This window comes from Chiloscyllium plagiosum, unplaced genomic scaffold, assembly GCF_037043375.1.
Source record: "Chiloscyllium plagiosum isolate Xiang-an unplaced genomic scaffold, Cpla_swu_hap1 HiC_scaffold_2, whole genome shotgun sequence".
NCBI classification, from domain to species: Eukaryota; Metazoa; Chordata; class Chondrichthyes; order Orectolobiformes; family Hemiscylliidae; genus Chiloscyllium; species Chiloscyllium plagiosum.
In genome coordinates this window covers 114887556-114913551 of record NW_028270140.1, presented here as the reverse complement: position 1 = coordinate 114913551, position 25996 = coordinate 114887556, and the positions used below count along the sequence as shown (strand labels likewise).

The 25996-nt window shown below is 42.0% G+C and overlaps 1 protein-coding gene across 2 annotated transcripts in view; it reads right to left on the bottom strand.

The window, feature by feature from the left end:
• Window positions 1–1006: 1006 nt before the first annotated feature.
• Window positions 1007–25996, bottom strand: part of LOC122559080 (xanthine dehydrogenase-like) — a 191825-nt gene continuing 166835 nt past the window's right edge. For both annotated transcript variants that reach the window (XM_087999784.1, XM_087999786.1), the window contains exons 28-31: window positions 20768–20905; window positions 14209–14356; window positions 7709–7889; window positions 1007–2552 (exon numbers count right to left, since the gene is read on the bottom strand). In XM_087999784.1, coding sequence (XP_087855910.1) covers window positions 2485–2552; window positions 7709–7889; window positions 14209–14356; window positions 20768–20905 — 535 coding nt within the window. In that variant the 3' untranslated portion in view covers window positions 1007–2484. The remainder of the gene's footprint in view (window positions 2553–7708; window positions 7890–14208; window positions 14357–20767; window positions 20906–25996) is intronic.

Here is a 25996-nt window from a genome sequence, read left to right as displayed (position 1 = left end):
CATTTCCAACCTTAATCGAGAACAAACACAGAATTAACCCAGAACTGAAGATTTTCTCCAAAGTAGGAAGGTGAACCATGAGTTAGATATTGTCAACACAGAGGTACAAGGCAAGCAGATTATTGCAGGATTGTCCACCTTGAAACAGCAGCAAAATATTCCACATTCTGACAGGTCATGTGTCTTTGGTTCACAATTCGACATGGTTATTGATCAAATGGTGTTGGACCCTAAAGATTTGTTGAACATGGTTATTTCTGTAAGAAAGCGGTTAGAATTAAAAGCATTGTTCGGTGCAGATTTAGCAGAATAAACCCCAGTACCAGAACAAGTAGCTACTCGGTGAATTTGAGATATTAGGAAGACTTCACTGGAATAGAGATGGCTAAAGGAGAATTGTACATAGTTTTCAATTTTAAAAATTTGGTAGACTCTATAGGGCAAGGTCTTTCTTTGGCAGCTTTATGCATTTCTTTGATTATTAAGAAGGTAAAGAGAAGGATTAGGAGAAATTTCTTTATGCAGGAAGTTGTTAGAGTGTATGCCTCATTAAAACCTGAGGTACACAATTGCAGCCTTAAGGCGGCAAATGGATAATAATCAAAGCAGATGGTGACACAGGACTCTTGGGAGTGAAATGGGTAGTAGGATTAGCTTTGGACGGCTCCGGCAAACAGCTTGTGCAGGTGAAGTGAGCTGAATCTCCTCCTCCTGTGCTGTAATGCCATATTTGGCTGCAATGCATTGTTGAATATTAGCTGATACCTGACAATATCTTGTTTTCAGCACATGATTGAGAAATGTGGAATGACAATACTAACTGTGATGTTTTGAATTAGCTAATTACTATTTTTTAAATTGACCTTAGTCAAAATGAAAAATTGTGCATTGACAAAAATTTACAGATTGATATTCAACCTCAAATCATTAAAAGTATTGTTCTTCTTTTGAAATTAATAGTGTTGTAGCTAATTCCCATACATCAGGATCAGACATGACAATAACATTCAGTTATGAACTAGCTTTATTAAAGAAAAGGCAGGCCAAACTTACACATCAATTATAAATTCAGGCATCAACTTACAGAAGAATATGAACTACATACTTCAATGTTGAACATGGACAACAGAGTGCACTTCTCCTCTCATGAGTTTCAGCTTTCTTTGTCTTGTTTCTTGCTCCTCTGCCTGCTCTTTGCTCCCTTCTTATCATGGCAACCCCCAATTGGCTCTGTAAGGTTACCACCTAGAGCACATAGATTTCACTGAACAATGCTGCTCATCTCTAGTCATAAGTGCGTTCATGTCAACAGCAAATACATTCCTTCTGTGATTCTATTGATCTCACAATTCTAAAAGTAAAATACTATGGATGCTGGAAACCTGAAATAAAACAGAAAGCGCTGGCGAATCTCATCAGGTCCAGCAGCATCTGTGGAGTGAGAACGTTTTGAGTCCAATAACTTTCCACGGTCCAAAGACAAGTCATTCGACTTGAAACATTAATCTGTTTCTCTCTCCACAGATGCTGCCAGACTTGCTTCAGTTGTGCTGGCATAATTTTCTGTCAAAACTTATCTGCATAGCACGAGCTAAACCAGGCATGACCTGCTGAAATGGTCATCCTAATAATGAAAACTTAAAAAAACTGAAGTAACCTGATTTTTGAAGAGTTCAAATGATGGGGCTTTTGTTATTTGCTTTGCTAGCTCGCAATATTGTCTTAAGAGGAAAGATTATTGATACTTGTCTGGGAAAATACATGTTTGTGTGCAAGGCCCCATCTTTTTTATCCCATATAGTCTCAGGAAACATTGTCACAAAATAAAGGAGCGTGACTCTAAGACTGAAGCGAGGAGGAATCTTTTTCTCAGAGGATTGTGAGTCTTTAGAACTCTTTGCTACAGAGAGCTATGGAGGCAGAGTTCTTGTGCACATTTAAGGCTGAGATAGATAGATAGATTCTTGATCTGTCAAGGAATCAAGGGTTACAGGAAAAATGCAGGAATATGGATGTGAGGAATGTTAGATCAGCCATGATTCCATGGAACGGTGGAGCGGGCTGGCGGGGTGGTGGGAGGGAGTGGAGTGGTGGGAATGACATACTTCTGTTCTTATTTCTAATGGGCTTAATTCTAACCTAATGTAAGCTATGTTTTCTTTTAATATTTCTATGGTTTCTAGCCTGCAGACTATGATAATATGCAAAGACAGAAATAATTCTTAAAATATTTCCAGATTCTCCCAATCAGCTATCACTTAAGTAGATCTGCAGAAACTCAAATGGCAAACTAACCCTTATTATGTTCATCATGCAGGTTAGAATTTGACACAAGCAATCAATTAGCATAGGATAAACTGTAAAGCACTAAGCAGGATGGATATATAGTTGATATTGTAAGGCATGATCCAATACCATAAAAACACAAAAAATTCAAAATGATTGGCTTTGTTTGATATGGTTGTATAAGTCGGTAATGGGTTTTCAGATTGAAAAGCTTTTGTGGTCCACGAGGCACTTAGTTTGGATTTCATCGACTGTTGCTGGCCCACCTATAAAGAAACACCGGAACAATAAGTATCCTGACAAATGTTAGGATTTACTCCAAGAATCACAATCATCTTGTAATTTAAATTAATTTTAAAAGCTTATTCTATGATCTGAAGTTAACAAAGGTTATCAGGACTTGAAACATTCCTGCTGTTGCAATTACAATATTTCCAAATCTTTGGAATTAATTAAATAATCTGTCCGCAAACACCAATGACTGCCAATGATTACTGACTGCACATGAGCACAAAAATTATACAATAAGAAGATATTTAAAAATTAAAATAAAAGTTTTACTTTGTTTCACAGTTTATTCCTGTGATTCCATATATTGTTTAATTAATATTGTATCATAATTGTTTTGTGTAAATATTTGTTACAATGCTAATGAGACACTTCACTGTTCATGAGCATGCTCCTTGATGCCAGCAATGCTGCCTTTATGAAAATACCCTGGTGTACTATAGAACCCGTCCATTGATCTACCTATTTTGGTGTGTGAACTATTTACAATAGTTTTATTACCTAAGTCATTGGAAACAATAAGCATACAATATCGAGCTACTCATATAAGCTTGATTGGCTTATTTTTAAATATCATATTCTTATGAATTTTTTTCATAATGTTTCTAACATTCACATGGATAGTACAATGCTTTTCTCAACTACAGATTTGTCACAGCAGAAGGGTTTTCAAAGAGGGTTTTCTCTGCCTATAACCCTATTTACTTGATTGTTTCTACATTTGTAACCTTTAACCCTACATTACAGAATGGCTTTTCACTATATCACCAGTTAGTTATATTAAGCAAATGTGCCTCCAGTTACCAGGTTTCAATTCTTCATCCATTTAAAAATAAGAACTGTCTTTGCTCGCTTCAGTTCAGGACACAATTCTAAAATTTGCGAATGTCACAAAGATACGTACAGAAATTAGAAAAGTGGATGACTTAAATGGGGTTCAGGTTGATGCAGCTACATTGTGTGGTAGATATCCTACAGATTAAATAAATGAAATGGGATGGATTTGGATCTTGAAAATTCGAAGTACATATGAGCCCATGTAGGATTATCTGCTGAGACTAGCAAAAACAGCAGAGAGATCTAGGCAACACATTTTCCACATAATGAAATACCACAACCAATGTCACCAGGTCACATTAGAGAAAACTGAATAGATTGTTTCACTTCAGCAGTTCAATCTAAATGTAGAAATGCAACAATTAGTTTATCACAGCCCCATAGTGGAGTAGTGTGTTCTCCAGTTTTGGCTCAATTGTATGGACGTTCTTACCACAATTCACGAGATATTGACATAATTAGTGCTGAAAATAACAACATTTTTAAGAGTGCATTTTGTTTAATGTTACCAAAGTTTACGTGAATTTTTGCATTAGTTTAAGGAACTTTGTGAAAAAGTAGCCCATACAAGCATAACTGCTCATTCTGGTGATATGAACTAATCAGCATTGAGAGTGAGCTAATTTACTTTTTTTATGCAGGCCTTTGTGCTGTCTCTTTTGAGTACAAAGACATATTAATAGCATTTTGCAAGGTTCCCAATGAATGTTTCAAAAAGAATTGTTCAAGAATAACAATCATGCTCCAATCTAACTGGAAAAGGGTTCTGCACTTTTTTAAAAGTTAATTTCTGCAATTTAAAATCAGATTATATTCACATGGTGAATTGGCACTGTTGTAAAATACTTAGTTTTTGAGGTGAACCCATTTCAACTATATTAAAGAAACCTTACCAATGTGCTGCTCTCAAGTATGTTAAGGAATTCTTCAAAAAGCAACAATTTTACTTTAACAATTACCACTTAGAACATGACCTAATTTTACAGCATCATGCTAGATTTTGCTAAATGCAAATGAGTGAATGGGGAACAGGGAGAAGACATCTTTCCTAAACTGGTATCCTAACTTGTCCACAATCCTGAATAGGACCCACACTGCAATAGAAGATAAATAAATGACAGAATACTTCAAGCTAGAGGCACATTCTCCCCAATGTTTTTGCAAATATTCAATTTTAATAATGCATTTTATAGCCACCCAATGTGTTTAGGGCAGTAGTGATTCTCTGGATTTATGCAGAATCTGTTTTTTTTCCTTGCATGCAAGAGGCAAGGAGAGCCTCTGGGCTAGTTGGAACATTGGCTGCTGCACCCTCCTCCTCTGCTGCTTCAATGCAGCTAAATTGATACCTAGTTGTACCTGGAGGCTGACTGGAAAATACCATTTGGCTGCCTATAAATGGACCTTCCCTGCCCCTAATCAACCACCCCTACTGGATGCCATTGGGTAAACCTGGTGCCAAACTGCTCCATTGCATCCCAGCCCTGTTAGAATGGCTGGAAATAAGATGGAGTCAGACACTGTCACCTTGGCGGATGTAGCCTTTTTTAGTTCCCATTCACTTGCAATTGCAGCCCTGACAGGGGAATTGGAAACCTCACCCCTTAGCTCTTAGATTGGGTCAAAAACGTATTAATATATTTTGATTAGGCACAGACGTCTCTTTGAATGATCCACTATTTGCTCTGGAAATCTATGGATAAGAGGACAAAATATGAAATTAACAGGTAGGTTCAATACCAGAAAATAGTTATTTTGACAAAAAATCACTGATTTCTGGAATTGATATATTAGTTACGTGCAAGTGTGCATTTACTGCCATTGTCAAAAGATGAGTTCCTGAGAATTATCTCAAGTTATAGAAGGTTTAGATATCTATATCAGTCAGTACAGTCTCCTGGCTTCAAGTCTTGGACAGGACTACCTGTCATTTTCCTGATATTGTCTTAAAGGTTTTCTTAATGTATTTAACTTTGCTCTAATCTTGCATGCTTATGGTCAGGGTGTGGGGTACATTAATGTTAAACACAGGTATTGCTCAAGTCAATTTTGGTGGACAGGCTCGACTTCAAACTCATTTTCCATGTGTCTATTTGCTCCAGATATTGTCTATATCCAATGCTCCTTTCAAATCTCTTTAGATTCTTTCCACCTCGCCCAGCGATTTTTCTAATTTTCAGTTCTTTTTCATGGACCAAATATTTCGGTCCCATTCTTTAAAAATCCCTCAAATGTTGCAACAGCAAATTATCTAATCACTGTAAAACCCAATGACTAAATAATAAATCTAGACAAATTATGATAGTCAATGATACAGCAGTACATAATTGCTGTGTTACTGCACTAGCAATTGAGAGGCTTGGATTAATGATCTGGCAATGTTGCCAGAATTTTACACAGAAACATCAGCCCACTTCCATTTGGTCAGTTAGCACCACAGCCATTTAATGACTACCATGCTGCTAGTTGACTTTTGGCAGGACTTCTGTCTCTATTGGAAAGGGAGCCCTAACTCCAGACCTACCAGTCTGGGACACTGGGAATGCTGGGTCACCACTGGAATGATAGGCAGCCTCCAAAGAAGATATGTCATAGTAAGTTCAGACAGTACATACTGTGCCATGACAACAGCCTCAAATGTATCACCCACTCCAATTAACCCCCAAGGAACAAGTAAAATTCTGGCCCATGAGTCACTTTGGCATTAATTTGAAGTACAGCAGGTGAGGTACCTTTATAGCCCGGCCATAATGTATTCCTCATTCAATATCACAGAAATAAATTGTCTGGCAATTTTACACACTCTTCGTGTGAGTGCTGTGTTCAAATTTTGTTTCCTGTATTATAACAGTGTCTACAAATACAAAGTACATAATGTGGTGCCAAAGTGCTTTGGGACATCCTACTGTCATGAATGACACTATATCAATGCAACTTTTCTTTGTTTAGGTCAAAAGAGCAAAACATTGCAGAATTACGACAGCAAAATTAAGTAGTTAACTAAATCCCAGTTTCTGAGTATGTGCAAATTTATTTCAGCTTTGTTGTCATAGCACAAGTGACCGACAGAATATCATGAATATCATGGTTGAAATAAACATGCTTCAATCACATCTTAGTTCTATTGATCATCATCATGTTTGGCACAACATCTTTTAGGTCCTTCCTATGAATTTAGCACCTAAAGTATAGATTTCATGTTTCTCAGTGAGCTGAGAGGTTTAATGGAAAATGCAGTGTCTGCTTACTCCTGTTGTCTACGTGCAACCAATAAAACATCAGGTGGCCAACTGGGAATTGTCTGGAAGGTCCAGTTATAGTATGTGCATGGGAAACTAACTTTCTGACAACAAACCCTCCCCTTGCTCATTTCCAGAACTGCAGTTATTATGAAGACCAATGACTCTCATGTCTGTTTTTAGATGCCATGGTTAATTCAGAGCCTGCGATTTTGACTAATGCAAAAAAAGTAAATCAGTGTTGAATACTTATTATAGCTATTTCCACAGAGAAGTACAAATCAAAAATTAGTGTTAATGCATATCTTATAGGTTCTGACAAGCTTGGTGCCAAGGAAATGGTGAGGGTTGGGGAGGCTCTGAGTCTAAGTGGCACTATAGGCCGGGCATTGTACAGCGAAAGTGTAATGCCACAATCATGGCTTGAATTGTAAAACCCGCTGCTCTGACAATTAGTCTTTCTTATTCATTGAAGGTGCAAAAAGACAAAAAACATTCTTGAAAAAAAAAGATGCTACCTTGCAAAACCCAGGAAATGCAGCATAAACAAAAGATTGATTGCAAACAATTGGCTGGATAGTTAATAATTTCAAAATGGCGGGCTGAAGGCTGATTTTATGCCCCATATTATCAGGGGTCGGCGTGGCTATGACAGGCTGCTGTCCCGATATCATTGTGCTGACTTTTCCAGGAGTGCAGGAGCAGTGCGTCTGATTTGGGAATGTAGAAAGTAGTCCATAAAATTGGATGTTGCAAACTTAGGTCATTGCTTCAACAATTGTACATAATAATGTGGCTCAGCTAAATGAATTTTATTCAAATTATGTTTTAGAGTATTAACTGACATCACACTCAGTTCTTTGATTTGCAAGTTGAGAGTAGTTGAAATAAATATCTTTATTATTATCACGGTTCCACAAACTTAGATTTGCCAGAAGATCTTATTTTAATCTTAACATTAGCCTGTCTAAAATAAATGGGCTAATGCTAAGATTAAAATAATGCTGATCAGTAATTTTACACTGCACCATTTAAATGCACTGACTGATCATACTCACTTAATGGAAAGTAGGTATCGTTCCCAGCATCTTGACGTGCTGCCTCAATAGCGTGCTTCACGGCAAATAATGTGACACAGGACATACATTGGGGAGGTTCACCAGAGGCTTTGGAACGAAGAACACCCATTGGGTTGGGAGCATTCTTTAAAAGCTCAATGTTGAAATTAATCGGTATGCTCTGATAGACAAAACACAAACAAGGTGATCTTACTTAAATGTATATCCCACACAAATTCTGAAAATTTTTAATACATCTTATCTAGTCCTCAAATTTACTAACAAATATTCATCCTACACTTTCGGTTAACCCACTTTCTAGAAGTGAATACCAGAGTATAGTAACTATTAGTAGTTCGAACCTACTTAGCTGGATGTATCTCAACACAAAGAAAAGCAGACAATTTAGGAAAATTGAAGAAGGGAAGAAATGGATTTTTACCCCAGTTCTTTTTCATTCTTACCAACCTAAGTAAACCTTCCTTATATGTGAACCTTGTAAATACTGACAGGCTACTAAATCTCAGAGGGGGAGAGTAAAACAAAAAGCTTAATCCTGTTTTACCGATCAGTGAATAAGGCTGAGAATGCTGACTGAACTTCTGTTTCTAAATCAGCTACTTTAACTCAGATCAACAATCAGACCTGAGACCTTCCTGATCAATGTGTTTAACATCACACCATGCCATCCACCTACCCTGGAGGTGATCGGAAGACAGCAATTCTAAAATTAAGGGTAGTTTAGACAAGATCAGAAAAGTGATTTCAAGAATTTAATTTAAAACACAATAGACATAATTTCAAACTTGGCATTAATACATTCAGGCCTGGGACAACTGTACAAGGCTGACATAAGTTTGTTTAAGTCGAGAGTGTGGTGCTGGAAAAGCACAGCAAGAGAATCGACGTTTCGAGCATGAGTCCTTCTTTCGTGATGAAGGGTTTATGCACAAAACCTCGACTCTCCTGCTCCTCAGATGCTGCCTGACCTGCTGTGCTTTTCCAGCACCACACTCTCCACTCGGATCTGTAGTCCCCACTTTTTTCACGAGTTTGTCTAATTTTGCATTCAGTCAGTTTTCAGCCCAGATTGAGTGTGGTGCTGGGCGCTGGTCTAGGAACAAAGGGGGGGACAATGGCTTACAGCTCTGCCTCTTCAGGGTTGAAGTATTGGATTGGAGGAATGACTTGAATACTACTGAATAAAATGGCACATCTCACAGGGCTTCTATTCTCATATGCTGCTAGTATTAATCCAACAAAAGACAGTGTGCTTATTTTGGAGAGCAACAGTATATTCCCCAAAGAACTATATTCTGCTTTCCATAGAGATGCCAGCCTATTCAAGGAAAAGTAAGGGCTTTGGAATAGATGAGGAGATAAAGCTTGTTTCAAGTGGCTCGCTAAGGTATCCTTTTTCAGAACTTGCACTCACCCTAATGCATGTTTCCCACTGCATAAGACCATGTTCTCTTTTTTAGACTATTATTTGAAATGGAAGTTGGACTCCAGAATAATGTAAAAAAGGGAGAGATTTACAAGTTGAAAATCAAGTGTTGTATATTATTGAGCTGAATAATACAATAGACTGAAAGTAAAAAATGCTGGAGATCACAGCGAGTCAGGCAGCACCCCTGGAGAGAGCACTTTTGGAAGCAAGGGAAGGGACAGTTCATGACTAAATAGCATCGAGAATCTTTTGAGTTAAAGACCTCCTGCCTGACAACAGCCCTCTGATTGGTTGCGCTGCACAGTATTAAAACTATTAAAGCCAAGAGGAGAAATATCCAGAGCCTGCAAACAGAGAACATGTAGTTTGCTGATTTCTCTCTTTATGTGGGAAAACAGCAGTAAAACCAAAAAAGCTTAAAAAGAATTAATTAAAAAACTAAGTTCCCCTGATCAAATCAAAGAATGACGATCGTCCTACCGAAAACAGCATATTACCACTACAACAAATCAAAAGGAATACGAGAAAATAACGTTCCACTTTGTTGGTTGAGATTTTTGATCTTCAGAAGTTTGGTTATCCTGCTTATATTCTTTTTGCACCTATACTTTAGATATTGAACAGTTTGGCTTTGGACTGTCTTAATTGTGATTGAGTTGTGTGTGTATTTGAAAGGGCATAGAATTGGAAATTCTCTCTTTTCACTGCTCTTTTTAAAGTTGTGTGTTACAGTAAAAAGAGTTTTTCCGGGTTAATGATGAAACATGGCGCAAACTGCTTTTGTCCGGAATAACGGTCAGTCAGGTAAATTGGTTGCTTTTGCAGACTCATTGGAATATTATACATTTATACATTTTGTAATGCCTGTGGAACAATGGAAACATGATCATTGGTGTACTTTTCCCACTTAGGTGGTGACACAACACTTTCTACAAAATTTCTTGCATTGAGGCTGCATGCTAACATTTTAGGAAACGGCTCTTTCAAAGTTTCACACCCTGCCCCGCCAAAGAGTGGCATGGGTGTGTCCACTAATGCATTTAACTCCAGGGAACTTAAAGCTTAAAAAGAGAATTGTATGTCTGCATTCTGCCACTGGGTTTTCAGGAGGACAAGAAAGTGCTTTCTCTTGGTTCTGACCACCTGTTTCACTCCATGGCAGTGCTCACAATAACCAGACTTCCACTACGCCTGATTATCACAAGATCCTTTGATGGCCATGTCAAAATTCCGGATTCCCTCCCTCCAGCAGTATAGGGGTAATTTCACTATTTCTAATATTAGAATGGTTTTGGTGGTATTGCATGAAAATTGTATGAATGAAACCAAAACACTTCTTTTCTGGCCTACTTGTTAATAAACAAAACAAAATACGTATTTACATGGTTATGAAAATCACACTGATATAACTGCACAGGGACTGGTATCTTGTCACCAAGTCACCCTTTATTTACTTGTGCACAGTACAGTGGCTATGTAGCAGCCAGCTCAGAGTAGTCTCCTGAACTGAGGAGGTTCTAAATCCCCTGGTTATTTTTTTTTTCTTTTTTTTTCTTTAATTTAACCCCCACACTACCACCTAACCGCGGTAGTGCTTATTTTCCCCCAAGTACCCATGGTGTGTGTGTGCAGGTGTGAGACACAGTGAGAGACACAAAGTGCATGAATCTTTATTCAAACTAATCCCCTGGTTATTATTTGTCAGCCAGGTTCACTGACTGGCCCCAGTTAACAACCCCAATCAAGGATCTCACAGTCAATGAGATCCACCTGGTTCCAATCACTACATTCTCCTCCCTCAATTTGAGGCTGTCGGTCTGGTCTTTCTCTTGTAGAATTTTCTGCGATAATTTTGTCTTAGATCTGGTTCCGCTGATTTGGACTTAGATACGGGCGGCATGTACTGGACCATAACCTGTCTTTTGCTTCTGGAGCATCTCAGGACAGTTTCCTCCTCTTCTTCCAATGGTAATGGTATTGAGGTTGCATCCATCTCAAATCCTGAGGTTTCCTCGACACTAGATGGAGGGGGAGAACCCACGGTTTCTGACAGGCCTTCTGGCTATTCTGAGGGGCCAGTTATGTTTTGCTCCTGGGTAAAAACAAGGACTGCAGATGCTGGAAACCAGATTCTGGATTAGTGGTGCTGGAAAAGCACAGCAGTTCAGGCAGCTTTTGCCCGAAACGTCGATTTTACTGCTCCTCGGATGTTGCCTGAACTGCTGTGCTTTTCCAGCAACACCAATCCATGTTTTTTTCCTGTCCTGTTTGTGAGGTAACAGCTTTTATGTGATCCACATGTTTGTTCAGGACAGCCTCACCTACTCAAACTTTATAAGTCACAGGACTTGACTTCGCATCAACCTTGCCTCATCCCCATACAGGGCTATTCCCATGCTTCTGGCACCAAACTTTGTCCCCTGAATTAAATTGTCTCTCTCTCTCACTAAGAGGAGAACCTTGTCCAGCATTGACATTCCTGCTGTTTTGCCCCCCCCCTCCAGGTGAGGGAATATCAGGTTTCAACTGGTGCAGAGACTGCTGGAGCTATCACTGTTGTTGCGTGTGGGATGGTCCTATAATCAAACAAGAACTGGGACAGTTTGGTATCAAGTGATGCTGTAGACTGCTTTTTCAAGTAAGCCTTCAATGTTTGGACGGCTCTTTTCACCAGACCATTGGATGTTGGATGGTATGGAGCTATCTGTATATGCCAAATGCCATTTGACTTTAGGAAATGCTCAAATTCCCTGCTAGTAAATGATGTCTCATTGTCCATGATTAATACTTCCAGGGGTCTGTGTATCACGAACGATGCCCACAGCTCATTTGTCATCCCTGAGTTTACAAACAGACTTAATGCTCATCCAGCCACTTTCAATTGGCATCCACAATGACCAGGGACATTGAGCCCATGAAAAGACTCACATAGATGACAGGTAATCAAGTCCAGAGTTCACTTGCCCAATCCCACTCTCGACGTCACTGAAATAACTGCACAGAGGCCAGTACCCCGACACCAAGTCACCATTTATTTCCTTGCGCACAGTACACTGGCTGTGGCCATGTCCCCTGAACTGAAGAGATTCTAAATCCCTGGTTTGTATTTTTGTTTTCCTGGTTAAATTCTCTTTTGTCCAAAAATTCACATTAAGTTACAGTATCACAGATACAGAACATACATCAAAACAAATCACCGAAAAGCGGAGACATAGAATATCTTTTAGAAGACTTCTCAGCTTAAACAGCAAGCTCAAAAGTCCACTCCCTGAAGAAGGGCCTGTGCCCGAAACGTCGAATCTCCTGTTCCCTGGATGCTGCCTGACCTGCTGTGCTGTTCCAGCAATAAAGTTTCAACTCAAAAGTCCACACAAGTTTATAGCATTGCAATCACGACACATGGCAAAATACATAAAACACTGTAGAAAAGCATATTGCATTGTAATCAATAAGCTCAGAGTCCACAAAAAGTTACAGTATCTCAAATATGACTCATGGCAAAGTCACTTTGCATCAGACAATTTGCTGAAGAGCAGAGAAGTTAAGTAGAATATTGTATAGAAACACATCTTATATCAAACAGTCATAAAAAAAATTCTTCTCAGATAAATACAAATTCCCCAGGAATATCAGTCAGCATACATACAGGCTGGCTCTCAGTCGAGTCAATTCTACACAGGAACACACAGAAGCACAGTAACCACACAAGACACAGTCCAAACATGAAGACAAAGTCCACTCACGAAGGTAGAGTCTACATATGAAGGCAGAGTCCACACAGAAATATGGTCCTTACAAGGAAAGTCAATCTACCTGCAAAGACACGGTCCACTGGAGAGGCAAGGTACACACACAAAGGTTCAATCCACATACAAGGATTCAGTTTGGGTTGCACATACTGAAACAGCAGCACAGAGGCTGGATCCTGTCACCAAATCATCCTTCAATTCATTTTGACCCTATAAAATAGGATTAGAGCTGTTTTTGACAGCATGGACATATTAGGCTGAAGGGAATTTTTCTGTGCTCTAGATCTCTGTGACTCTAAACCAGGCATGACCTGGTAAGATGGGAATCCTAATAACGAAAATCTATAAATTGAAATAATTTAGAGATAGTTTTGAATATTTCAAATGATTGGGCTCTAGCTATTTTTTTTGGCAGCTTATTCCAAATTGTTGATACACCGTTTTAGAAATAAATGGTCTTTGTATTTTATATGGCTGTCTGTCTCCTGTGTTGTCAAAACTGGACGACATCAGGTACTTGTTTCTGTCAATTCTGACCAGTCTATTTTATGTTATATAGAACATAGACAGTCCACTTAACCCCTCCTTTGCTATAGTGATTCCCATTTCAATTTTCTTTATTAAGGATGTGACATTAACATATTTCCCAAACTGATTCACTTTGAATTATGAAGGACATCTTTGGATTGCTTTAATCTTATTCATATCATATTCATATTCATATCATATAAAGATCCCAGAAGAAATTTATATTTTCTAGGATTGGACTAACAAGTGTTTGGTAAGCTATAACTTTGATGTTTTTTTGTTTGAGAGAACCTTTGGAGTAGAAAAGTCCTATTCAATGTGAAAGGTACCGTTATGCTGGTTATTTAGGAGTGACACGCTGCAATGAAAAGCTGTTATAAATGCTAGATGTTGTGCTCTTAACTGGATTTAATGCATGCTCGGGGAGGGAGTGTGTCTAGTTATGAGGGTATGAATGTAAATAATGGATGTTTGTTTTCCAGCAACAAGATGGGTATAAAACCAAGACTTTCACAAAGCCAAAGGTAAAATCTGCAATAGAACACCAAGCAAGATGCTTTGCTTCCCAAAGAAGAGTTGTATAAATCGCCATTTGAAAAATCATTGTTTTTAAATGCTAATACAACAGGGTTTTCTGAAAATTATAAACAATGTTAATTTTTACTTCAGTAGACAATAGAATTAAAGCAGAATTCCAGTGAAAATTCAAAAGGCTGTGCCTTCAATGCACTAGATTTTCAGAAACATTCTGCTTTCTTCGGTTCACAACCTACCTTGCTGAATGGTGGTTTGTAATCCAATGTCCCTGCATTCAGTACCTCCCCAGTCTTGGGGTCATAGATCATCTTCTCCATCAGCCAATATCCCATGCCCATCACAAAAGCACCCTCAACTTGTCCAATATCAATGCTAGGGTTCAAGCTGCAGGTGATAAAGAGAAGAAAAATGACAGCCGCCTCAAAAACAGGTTATTAATTTAATTCTGGATGTAAGTTTGCTCATTGAGTTGGAAGGTTCATTTTCAGATGTTTCATCACCGTATTAGGTAACATCATCAGTGAGCATCTGGTGCAGTGCTGGTGTTATGTCCCACTTTCTATTTATGTGTTTATGTGTCACTACATTAGACAAACAGGCAGAAAACTAGCCACCAGGATAGATGAACATCAACTAGCCACAAAAAGACGCGTCCCTCTCTCACTAATATCCTTACATACAGATGAGGAAGGACTCCACTTTGACTGGGACAACACATCTATCCTAGGACAGAGACATGCACGAGAATTCCTAGAAGCACGGCATTCCAACCTCAACTGCATCAGCAAGCACATTGACTCAGACCCCAGATACCACCCTCTGAGAAAAAGAACAGGAAATGACATCAACACAGGGAATGACATCACCCACCCGGGGAAACCTAAAGACATAAATAGAAAGCAGGACATAACATCAGCACTTCACTGGATGCTCACTGACAATGTTACCTAGTATGGTGACAAAATGTCTGAAAACGAACCTTCCAGGTCAGCAAGCAAACTCACATCCAGAACCTCAACCTGAGCTACAAATCTTCTCAAAGCTCACTATTAATTTAGTTACATATCCTTACTGTTTGTGGCACCTTGTAACACATCATTCTGGCTGCACTTCTTTCATCATGACATCATAGGAAATAATCTTATTAGAAAGTAAGGTGAGTGGTGCTTCTTAAAAGTTAACCTTTTCTGAATAACATTGCTGCTGATGATAGTACTAATGTTACTGGCAACAGCTCAGAACATGATGAGCTGATTTGGGATACACTGTGGACATGGATTTTATGTCTCCATCAATATCAGAATGGGGGAGGAGTAATGTGCTGGGAAATGATGGGCAAGACATAATTCCAGGATTCCTAACCCTGTTCCCAATGTGTAGGACCTTTATGGCTCTTGGATATGGGGACAGGTTGTGAGCGAACTTTGCCTTCCATTCTATGGGACACAGTGAAAGAGGAGGTAATTTCTGACATCTTGAAACATTTATAATCGATAAAGTGGAGATATCGGAATAGATCAACTGTACTAAGACTCATAAGCTGATGCCAGAATTGTATGCCTTTTCGTCAATCCTGAGGGCTGAGTCATAGACTTCCATTGGATTGGCTTATGCTTATGCACAAAGAGTTGAAGTGTTTTGCTGTTGTCCTTTGGGAGCATGATTGACCAGGAGACTGTCCTTCTCTAACTGCCTGCCATCAACTATCTGAGAAGCATATAGGTTGACAATTAACCATGTGGCGATTGCAAGTGCACCTGCCATGGGCAACAAGTCCTGGCATGGGACTCAAACCTGGAGCTTCCAGCCCAAAGGTAGGGATACTGCCACTGTAGCACAAGACCTCATTATCAGCAGATGAGAGAATTTTCAATGTTACACCTATGTTCACCAAAAGACTGTAAAGACTATCTCCTCGGCTATAGACTAGGCAGTTAACTTTGTGTTAGTGGTGCTGGAAGAGCACAGCAGTTCAGGCAGCATCCGAGGAGCAGTAAAATCCACATTTCGGGCAAAAGCCCTTCATCAGGAATAAAGGCAGAGAGCCTGAAGCGTGGAAAGATAAGCTAGAGGAGGGTGGGGATGGGGAGAGAGTAGCATAGAGTACAATAGGTGAGTGGGGGAGGGGATGAAGGTGATAGGTCAGGGGCGGGGGGAGGGTGGAGTAGATAGGTGGAAAAGAAGGTAGGCAGGTAGGACAGGTCATGGTGACAGTGCTGAGCTGGAAGTTTGGAACTAGGGTAAGGTGGGTGAAGGGGAAATGAGGAAACTGTTGAAATCCACATTGATGCCCTGGGGTTGAAGTGTTCCAAGGCGGAAGATGAGGCGTTCTTCCTCCAGGCGTCTGGTGGTGAGGGATTGGCGGTGAAGGAGGGCCAGGACCTCCATGTCCTCGGCAGAGTGGGAGGGGGAGTTGAAATGTTGGGCCACGGGGTGGTTTAATTGATTGGTGCGGGTGTCCCGGAGATGTTCCCTAAAGCGTTCTGCTAGGAGGCGTCCAATCTCCCCAATGTAGAGGAGACTGCATCGAGAGCAACGGATACAATAAATGATATTAGTGGATGTGCAGGTAAAACTTTGATGGATGTGGAAGGCTCCTTTAGGGCCTTGGATAGAGGTGAGGAAGGAGGTATGGGCGCAGGTTTTGCAGTTCCTGCGGTGGCAGGGGAAGGTGCCAGGATGGGAGGGTGGGTTGTAGGGGGGCGTGGACCTGACCAGGTAGTCACGGAGGGAACGGTCTTTGCGGAAGGCGGAAAGGGGTGGGGAGGGAAATATATCCCTGGTGGTGGGGTCTTTTTGGAGGTGGCGGAAATGTCGGCGGGTGATTTGGTTTATGCGAAGGTTGGTAGGGTGGAAGGTGAGCACCAGGGGCGTTCTGTCTTTGTTACGGTTGGAGTGGTGGGGTCTGAGGGCGGAGGTGCGGGATGTAGACAAGATGCGTTGGAGGGCATCTTTAACCACGTGGGAAGGAAAATTGCGGTCTCTAAAGAAGAAGGCCATCTGGTGTGTTCTGTGGTGGAACTGGTCCTCCTGGGAGCAGATACAGCGGAGGCGGAGGAATTGGGAATATGGGATGGCATTTTTGCAGGAGGTGGGGTGGGAAGAGGTGTAATCCAGGTAGCTGTGGGAGTCGGTAGGTTTGTAAAAAATGTCAGTGTCAAGTCGGTCATCATTAATAGAGATGGAGAGGTCCAGAAAGGGGAGGGAGATATCAGAGATGGTCCAGGTAAATTTAAGGTCAGGGTGGAATGTATTGGTGAAGTTGATGACTTGCTCAACCTCCTCGCGGGAGCACCAGGTGGCGCCAATGCAGTCATCAATGTAACGGAGGAAGAGGTGGGGAGTGGTGCCGGTGTAATTACGGAAGATCGAGTGTTCTACGTAGCCAACAAAGAGACAGGCATAGCTGGGGCCCATACGTGTGCCCATGGCTACCCCTTTGGTCTGGAGGAAGTGGGAGGATTCGAAGGACAAACTGTTAAGGGTGAGGATCAGTTCGGTCAAACGAATGAGAGTGTCGGTGGAAGGGTACTGTTGGGGACGTCTGGAGAGGAAATAATTGAGGGGTTGGAAGCCCTGGTCATGGTGGATGGAGGTGTAGAGGGATTGGATATCCATGGTGAAGATGAGGCTTTGGGGGCCGGGGAAACGGAAGTCTTGGAGGAGATGGAGGGTGTGGGTGGTGTCTCGAACGTATCTGGGGAGTTCCTGGATTAGGGGGATAGGACAGTGTCGAGGTAGGTAGAGATGAGTTCAGTGGGCAGGAGCATGCTGAGACAATGGGTCGGCCAGGGTAGTCAGGCTTGTGGATCTTGGGAAGGAGGTAGAACTGGGCAGTGCGGGGTTCCCGGACTATGAGGTTGGAAGCTGTGGGTGGGAGATCTCCTGAGGTGAAGAGGTTCTGTATGGTCTGGGAGATGATGGTTTGGTGATGGGGGGGGGGGTGGGGTCATGGTCGAGGGGGCGGTAGGAAGAGGTGTCCTCGAGTTGGCGTTTGGCTTCAGCGGTGTAGAGGTCAGTGCGCCAGACTACCACTGCACCCCCTTTATCTGCTGGCTTGATGGTGAGGTTGGGATTGGAGCAGAGGGATTGGAGGGCTGCGCGTGGTGAGGGTGAGAGGTTGGAGTGGGGGAGGGAGGTAGACAGGTTGAGGCAGATAATGTCCCAGCAGCAATTGGAAATGAAGCGGTCGAGGGCAGATAATAGGGCAGCACAGCGTGTCCAGGTGGATGCAGTGTGTTGGAGGTGGGCGAAGGGGTCCTCGGAAGGTGGGTGGGAGTCCTGATTGTGAAAGTAAGCTCGGAGGCGAAGGGGCGGAGGAAGTGTTCGACGTCACGACGTGTATTAAATTCATTGATGCGTGGACGGAGAGGAATGAAGGTGAGTCCTTTGCTGAGAATTGATCATTCATCCTCAGTGAGGGGAAGGTCTGGAGGGATGGTGAAAACTCAGCAGGGCTGGGAGCTGGGATCTGGTGTGGGTGTGGAGCTGGGAGTGGGGGCGGAGCCAGTAACTGAAGTGAGTGTGATAGTCGGGGAATGGGGGTGGAGTCATGAGCAGGGGTGGTGTTCCCTTCAGGGTTCTGGGGGCCGGGAATGATGACAGTGGGATCTGTGGGGGTTGTGTCAGCAGAATGCAGGTGAGTGGCGTTGGTGGGGGCGGAAGTGGTGGCAGACACGGCAGTATGGGTGGCCGAAGTTATTGAGTGTGTGACATCAGCGATGATGTGAGGGGCGGAAGTGATGTCACATGTGATGCTTGAGGAATTGTGAGGGGCGGAAGTGGTTGTGGGAGTGGCAATGATGGGGCAGAAGTGACATCATCAATCCGTGTGGGGGTGGCAGCTGCACCAGCCGCATGGCTAATGGCGTCCGAGCAGTTCCAGATGCTGGGGGAATCTTCTGAAATGTTTGAGGAAGGCTGATTATGAAGGTGGGTAGATAAAAGTTTTTGATGTTTGAGATGGAGTTGAAATACTGTTTGTTGAGAGTATGAATTCTCCTGAGGATGTAGTACAGAGTGGGTCCTTTGCAATTCTGAGAGAGTGTGGCCCTCAGCTGAGGCAGGGCTGACTGTAGAGAGGTTAGGTGCTGGTGCATTGCTGCAAGCGTGGAGCAGAGGATCTAGAAGGAGAACTGTTGCTGGTGTTTTTGAATCTGTAGTCTGTACTGTTTGTCCTGTTCGGGTCCGAACTCTGCTGGTTTAAAGGTGGTCCGGAGTCCGTGTGAGATGAGTTGGTTATGGAGGCAGGCACTGAGGAAGCAAATGTGGCTGTGGTAGCGAGGACATAGTTGAAGAGCTTCAGGGCAGAGGAAATGACCTGGGAGTTGCAGTGGGAGAGGGACTCTCTGAGATTCTTGTAGAGAGAGGAGGAAAACTTCTTCAAGGCAGGCATCCTTGCAAGAGGATTCGCAGTAGGGTTAAAATCAACGAGGTAAAAACAATGACTGCAGATGCTGGAAACCAGATTCTGGATTAGTGGTGCTGGAAAAGCACAGCAGTTCAGGCAGCATCCGAGGAGCAGTAAAATTGACGTTTTGGGCAAAAGCCCTTCATCAGGAATAAAGGCAGAGAGCCTGAAGCGTGGAGAGATAAGCTAGAGGAGGGTGGGGGTGGGGAGAAAGTAGCATAGAATACAGTAGGTGAGTGGGGGAGGGGATGAAGGTGATAGGTCGGGGGCGGGGGAGGGTGGAGTAGATAGGTGGAAAAGAAGATAGGCAGGTAGGACAGGTCATGGGGACAGTGCTGAGCTGGAAATTTGGAACTAGGGTAAGGTGGGGGAAGGGGAAATGAGGAAACTGTTGAAATCCACATTGATGCCCTGGGGTTGAAGTGTTCCGAGGTGGAAGATGAGGCATTCTTCCTCCAGGCGTCTAGTGATGAGGGACCGTCGGTGAAGGAGGCCCAGGACTTCCATGTCCTCGGCAGAGTGGGAGGGGGAGTTGAAATGTTGGGCCACAGGGCGGTGTGGTTGATTGTTGCGGGTGTCCCGGAGATGTTCCCTAAAGCACTCTGCTAGGATGCGTCCAGTCTAGTTAACTTTGGGAGTGAGAATGAGGCAAAAAACAATAATTCAAGCCAAATGGACAAATGCTGATTAATAAGTAAAGCCAGCACCAATTTTCTAAAAGAAAATTGTGTTTAATTAACTTGTTTGAGCTTGTTGGGTTGGCGAGGGTAATACTTCTGGTGCAGTTTACATGAAATTTCAAAAAAGGGCTTTTGGTAAAGTGTTGCACAACAGACCTGTGAGACCAATGGCATGGAAGGCACAGCCACAAAATTGGCTGAGTCACAGTAAACAGAAAGTATTGGCTAATTCTTGTTTTTTTTGGACAGGAGGAAGGTTTACAGTGGAGTATCCCAGGGATCTGTGATCGAAGCTCTTACGCTTCCTAAAATATACTGCTGACCTACACTTTATTGTACAGGGCACAACTGATGTTCTAATAACCTTGGTTGAATTATATTTTCAATAAGTCTCCTATTTCTAGGAATGTCTAAATGGAAAATCACAACCATTGATTTCCAAAACCGTCTGCAGCTGACACTGTAATGCAAAATACTAACATTGTTACTCCTGTATTGCTTTGGAAGCAGTGGAAGGATTGCAGAGCAAATTCCTGGCTCCTAATTTCCATACGGAAAATGAAAATCAGACCCTCAAGGAGAGGATTACTCAGGGTGTTTGATTGGCAGGAGGAGTAAAGGAAGGTGAAAGAGGGGAAGCTGAAGGAAGGTGTTGCGAGGAGTGGAGAGAGAAGGCTGTAAGATGGAGCTTTAGGAAGTAAGTACCTTTCACCGCAGTCAAAGAGTATGTCCACTTGATTAATCTGGTTCTCCCCAGTCAGGACGTCAAGTTCAGCCTCTGCCACAGTCACTCCATATGAATTATATTGAGGGACACCTATGTTGCTTGGCTCACGAGACACCCTGCACAAAAGCATTACAGAGTGATTAATGATTGTACTTCATTTTTTTCAAAAAATATACTGCAAAGTGGATGTTTTAGATAATTATATGTACAATGGTTAAAAAAAATACAATAAATAGTCCTGCTTTTGATATTAAAAATGGGAAAATATATTGACCCACTATTGAAGAAAAGGAGACATAGGGTAGAATCTAATAAGGGTTTTACCCCATTTTTTACACTTTCAACAAGTAGTGTGGTGAGTTTCTCCCCGGGCAATGGCAAATAGCCAATCGATTGGCATTAACACTTGTTGATGAAGGGCTTTCCAGATGAAGACCTTTTGCCCGAAACGTCAATTTTCCTGCTCCTCGGATGCTGCCTGACCTGCTGTGCTTTTCCAGTACCACACTCTCAACATTAACACTTGCCGACAGCTCAACTCACCTCTTTCCAACCTCTACAAACAAACTAGCTGTTGGGAAAACCTCTCACAGAATCCAGACAAAATGGGTAGATGGAGATGCATGCATGTGTCTCGTGTGATGACTGGGAGTTGTGAAGTGCGTGAGGTTCATGATAGGGACACCTAGGAAACAGTGGATGATGAATAACATTTGAGCAGCATGTTAATGCTGAAAGCAGTGACAGAGCACCACTCACTTTCATATCAGTTATGAAACACATGCAAAATACAGAGGAACCTCAATTATCTGGCATTCAATTATCTGAATTTTGGATTATCCAAACAAGGTCGCAAGGTCCCGATGCACGGCTAAACTATGTTATCCGGCATTTGATTCAATTAACTAAACAAAATTCTCCCCGCTTGTGGCCTTTGGATACTCGAGGTTTCCACATAATGGGCAGGATAAGTGAACCTCATCTGAGGGAGGGGTCCGTATCTGTAGGCAGTCACTGGATATTATGGATAAGAACATTGGGCATGAACACATGATATGTTGGTGACACAGATATGTGGGGAGCCTACAGCCTGGCCATTCTGTAACACTGAAGGGCTTATGCCCGAAACGTTGATTCTCCTGTTCCCTGGATGCTGCCTGACCTGCTGCGCTTTTCCAGCAACACATTTCCAACTCCCATTCTGTAACACTGACCCTCTTTGAGTGCTGCCCTGCCAAAGTGACATCACAATGAAGAAAGTAACGTTCCTGCGCACAAAGCCACCTGAACAGCTAGGAATGGTGAGGGAGAGGAGGGCACTGGGGTCAGAGTGAACCAACACCATGCCAACGCATTGCCACTTCTGCTCCTACATATAATTAGTGTAAATCGCAGACCTACAGCCATTTTGCATGCCCAAGGAGTGATGCCACAGGGTGCAACGGCCACCTAGGCCTTATACAGAGACATGACAACCACAAAGGTGAAAACAAGCATTTTGATAGAAAACAAACTATTTCCATTGCATCATCAGTCTGGCCCCCACATGCCCTCAGTATAATTTCCTTGTCCTCTCCTTCCCTTTGTGCCACAGTAAGCTATCCTATTCTGCAGGTGGGGTGGAGGAAGCCTACTCTGTTGTGGAGCTCACTGACCCTGGAAATTTGTTCAGGTGAACCCAGGGGTATTTGTGTCTGAACAGGACAGACATGCCGAAAGTCTTCTTGCCAGAGTCTTGGCCTGAACTTCCAAGGATTGGAGAGGCTGAGATCTCAGTCACCTCCGCAGTGCTCTGATTGGAAACTGTCGAGGTCCATGTGTCCACTGGCCTTGGGCACCTCTTAGCACACCCCATATCTTTGTGAGATTAAGGCAGCCTGGATTGGGGTAAAGACTCGTCATCTCACTGTCGCCTTGCCTTGGTCCTGAAGACCAAGGAATAAGGTGATTGAGTAGATGTGTTTGTGACTCTCCAGCATCCCCATGAGGGAGCTGGGCCTGTCTCTCCATGGCAACCACCAACTGAGCAATGAGTGTCACAGGACTGGCTGTGTCACTCCATATTTTCTACATGAGAGACAGTACACGTCTGTTATTGCTGTTCCTCCCTTTCAATACAAATAAAGTCTCCTGCAATCCTCCAAGTGCCACTAGCGCAGGGTGATTCTCCCTCTGCGAAACTGTTGGTGTAACAACTCCACCGACATTTCGGGATCAGAGTTCAGCCTTGATGATGCTTCCTCCAGATCCCTACCTCTTCCGTCAGGCAGAAGATACAAAAGCTCAAACACGCCTACTGACAGATTCAAGAACAGCTTCTTCCCCGCTGTTATTAGACTTATGAATGGACCTCTCAAATTCTAAATTTAATGTTGATCTCGTTCTTTGTGCACCTTCCCTGCAGCTGTAACATTGCATTCTTTGCTTTGTACTACTACCCTAAAGCACTTTGTATGGTATGATCTGCCTGTACTGCACGTAAAATGAAACTGTTCCAAGGTACATGTGAAAATAATAAATCAAATCAAATATCATGGCCATTGTGTCACTGCTGGGAATGCAAGGTGCAAGTCACATTAACACCATCTCAGTGTAGCTGCTGCTAGGTTAAAATATATACCTGCAGTAGCTTAAATAATCTCTCAAAAAGATAATTTTTGGTGATACTTTTACATTATATTCAATAATTATTTCCAAACAGAACACCCATCAATAACTCAAAAATTTTCCAATTCATAACTATCTAGTCAGGAGGCAATTCCTTTTCTACTAGATTTATCAGCTTCTGACTATTTGGAAGGACAGACAGGGAGGTAAGGGAGTTGGTGTAGCCCTGATATTCAAGGATGGCATCAGGGAGGTGTTGAGAGATGATAAAGGTTCTATGGAGAATAAAGTTGAATCCATTTGGGTGGAAATTAGAAATTCTAAGAAGAAAAAGTCACTGATAGGCATAGTCTATAAGTCACCAAATCATAACATCACAGTGGGGAGCGTAATGAATGAATAAATAACTAATGCCTGTAAAAATAGGATAGCAATTATCATGGAGGATTTTAATCTACACATCGATGGGTCAAACCAGCTCAGTCAGGGTAGTCTTGAGGAGGAGTTCATTAAGTGTATCCATGATAGCTTTCTTGAACAGTATGTAATGGAACTGATGAGGGAACAAGCTATGTGGCATGGTGACTTAGTGGTTAGCACTGTTGCCTCACAGCACCAGAGTCCCAGGTTTGATTCCAGCCTCGGGCGTCTGTCTGTGTGGAGTTTGCGCATTTTCCCTGTGTCTACGTGGGTTTCCTCCAGGTGCTCCGATTTCCTCCCACAGTCCAAAGATGTGCAGATCAGGTGAATTGGCCATGCTAAATTGCCCATAGTGTTAGGTGCATTAGTCAGAGGGAAATGCATCTGGGTGGGTTACTCTTCGGAAGGTCGGTGTGGACTGGTTGGGCCGGAGGGCCTGTTTCCACACTGTAGAGAATCTGATCTGGTCCTGTGTATTGAGAATAATTAATGACCTTATAGTCAGGGATCCTCTTGGAAGGAGCAATCACAGTATGGTTGAAATTAAAATACAGCTGAAGATAAAATCCAATACTAGCTTAAACAAGGGAGATTACAATAGGATAAGGGAGGACTTGGCTAAAGTATACTGGAAACAAAGATTTTATGGTTTGACAGTTGACAAGCAGTGGAAGACTTTCAAAGCAATTATTCAAAGTGTTCAGCAAATGTATATTCCAGTGAAAAGGGAGGACTGTAGGAAAAGGGGTAATCTGCCATGGGTGTCTAAAGAAATAAGAGAAGCTATCAAATTGAAAGAGAAGGCGTATAAAGTGGCCAAGATCAGCAGAAAACTGGAAGATTGGGATAATCTTAAAGGTCAACAGAAAGCCACAAAAAGACTGATAAAGAAAAGTAAGGTAGAACATAAGAAAAAACTAACACAGAATATAAAGACCGATAACAAAAGTTTCTATAAATATATAAAATAAAAAAGAATGGCTATAGTAAATGTTGTCCTTTAGATGATGAGAAGGGGCATTTAGTTATGCGATGTGTTGAAATATCCAAGGTATTGAATAGATATTTTGTGTCAATCTTCAAACTGAAAGACACGAACAACATACCAATAATTGACAAAGAGACGGAGATAGGTGAGGACCTGGAGACAATTATTATTATGGAAGAAGTATTGTTGGGCAAGCTAATGGAGTTAAGAATAGACAAGCCTCCTAGCCCTGATGGATGCATCCCAGGGTACTAAAAGAGATGGAGGGAGAAGTAGCAAATGCACTTGTGGTAATTTTCCAAAATTCGCTAGACTTTTGGTCAGATTGAAAACCAGCACTATTTAAAAATGGAAGTAGACAAAAGATGGGGAAATATAGACCGGGTAACTTAACTTCTGTAGTGGAGAAGATACTTGAGTCTATTATCAAGGAAGAAATAACAATGCATCTAGATGGAAATTATCTCAGTGGGCAGACATAGTGAGTTTGTGAAGGGCAGGTCATGCTTAACTGGTCCTTTGGAATTCTAGAAGATATTGTGAGCAAAGTGGACAGTGGGGACCCAGTAGATGTGGTGTACCCAGATTTCCAAAAGGCCTTTGACAAAGAGATGCACAAGCGGTCGCTGCATAAGTTTAGGATACATGAAGTTACAGGCAATATATTAGCATGGATAGAGGATTAGCTAACTAACAGGAAGCAAACAGTGGGGATAAATGAGTGCTTTACTGGTTAACAATCAGTAACTAGTGGTGTGCTTCAGGGATCAGTGTTGGGCCCGCAATTATTCACAATTTACATAGATGATTTGGAGTTGGGGACCATGTGCACTGCATCAATGATGACACTAAGATGAGTGACAGAGCTAAGTATGCAGAGCACTGCGAAACTTTGCAAAGAACCATAGATATTGAAGTGAGTGGACAAAGGTCTGGTAGATGGAATACAATGTTAATAAATTTGAAGTTCTCCATTTTGGTAGAAGTAACAATAAAAAGGGTTATTATTTAAATGGTAAAAAGTTGCAGCATGCTGCTGTTCAGAGGGACCTGGGTGTCCTTCTGCATGAATCACAGAGGGTTGGTTTGTAGGTACAATAAGTAATTAGGAAGGCAAATGGAATTTTGCCTTCACTGCTAAAGGGATTGAGTTTAAAAGCAGGGAGGTTATGTTACAGCTGTATAGGGTGCT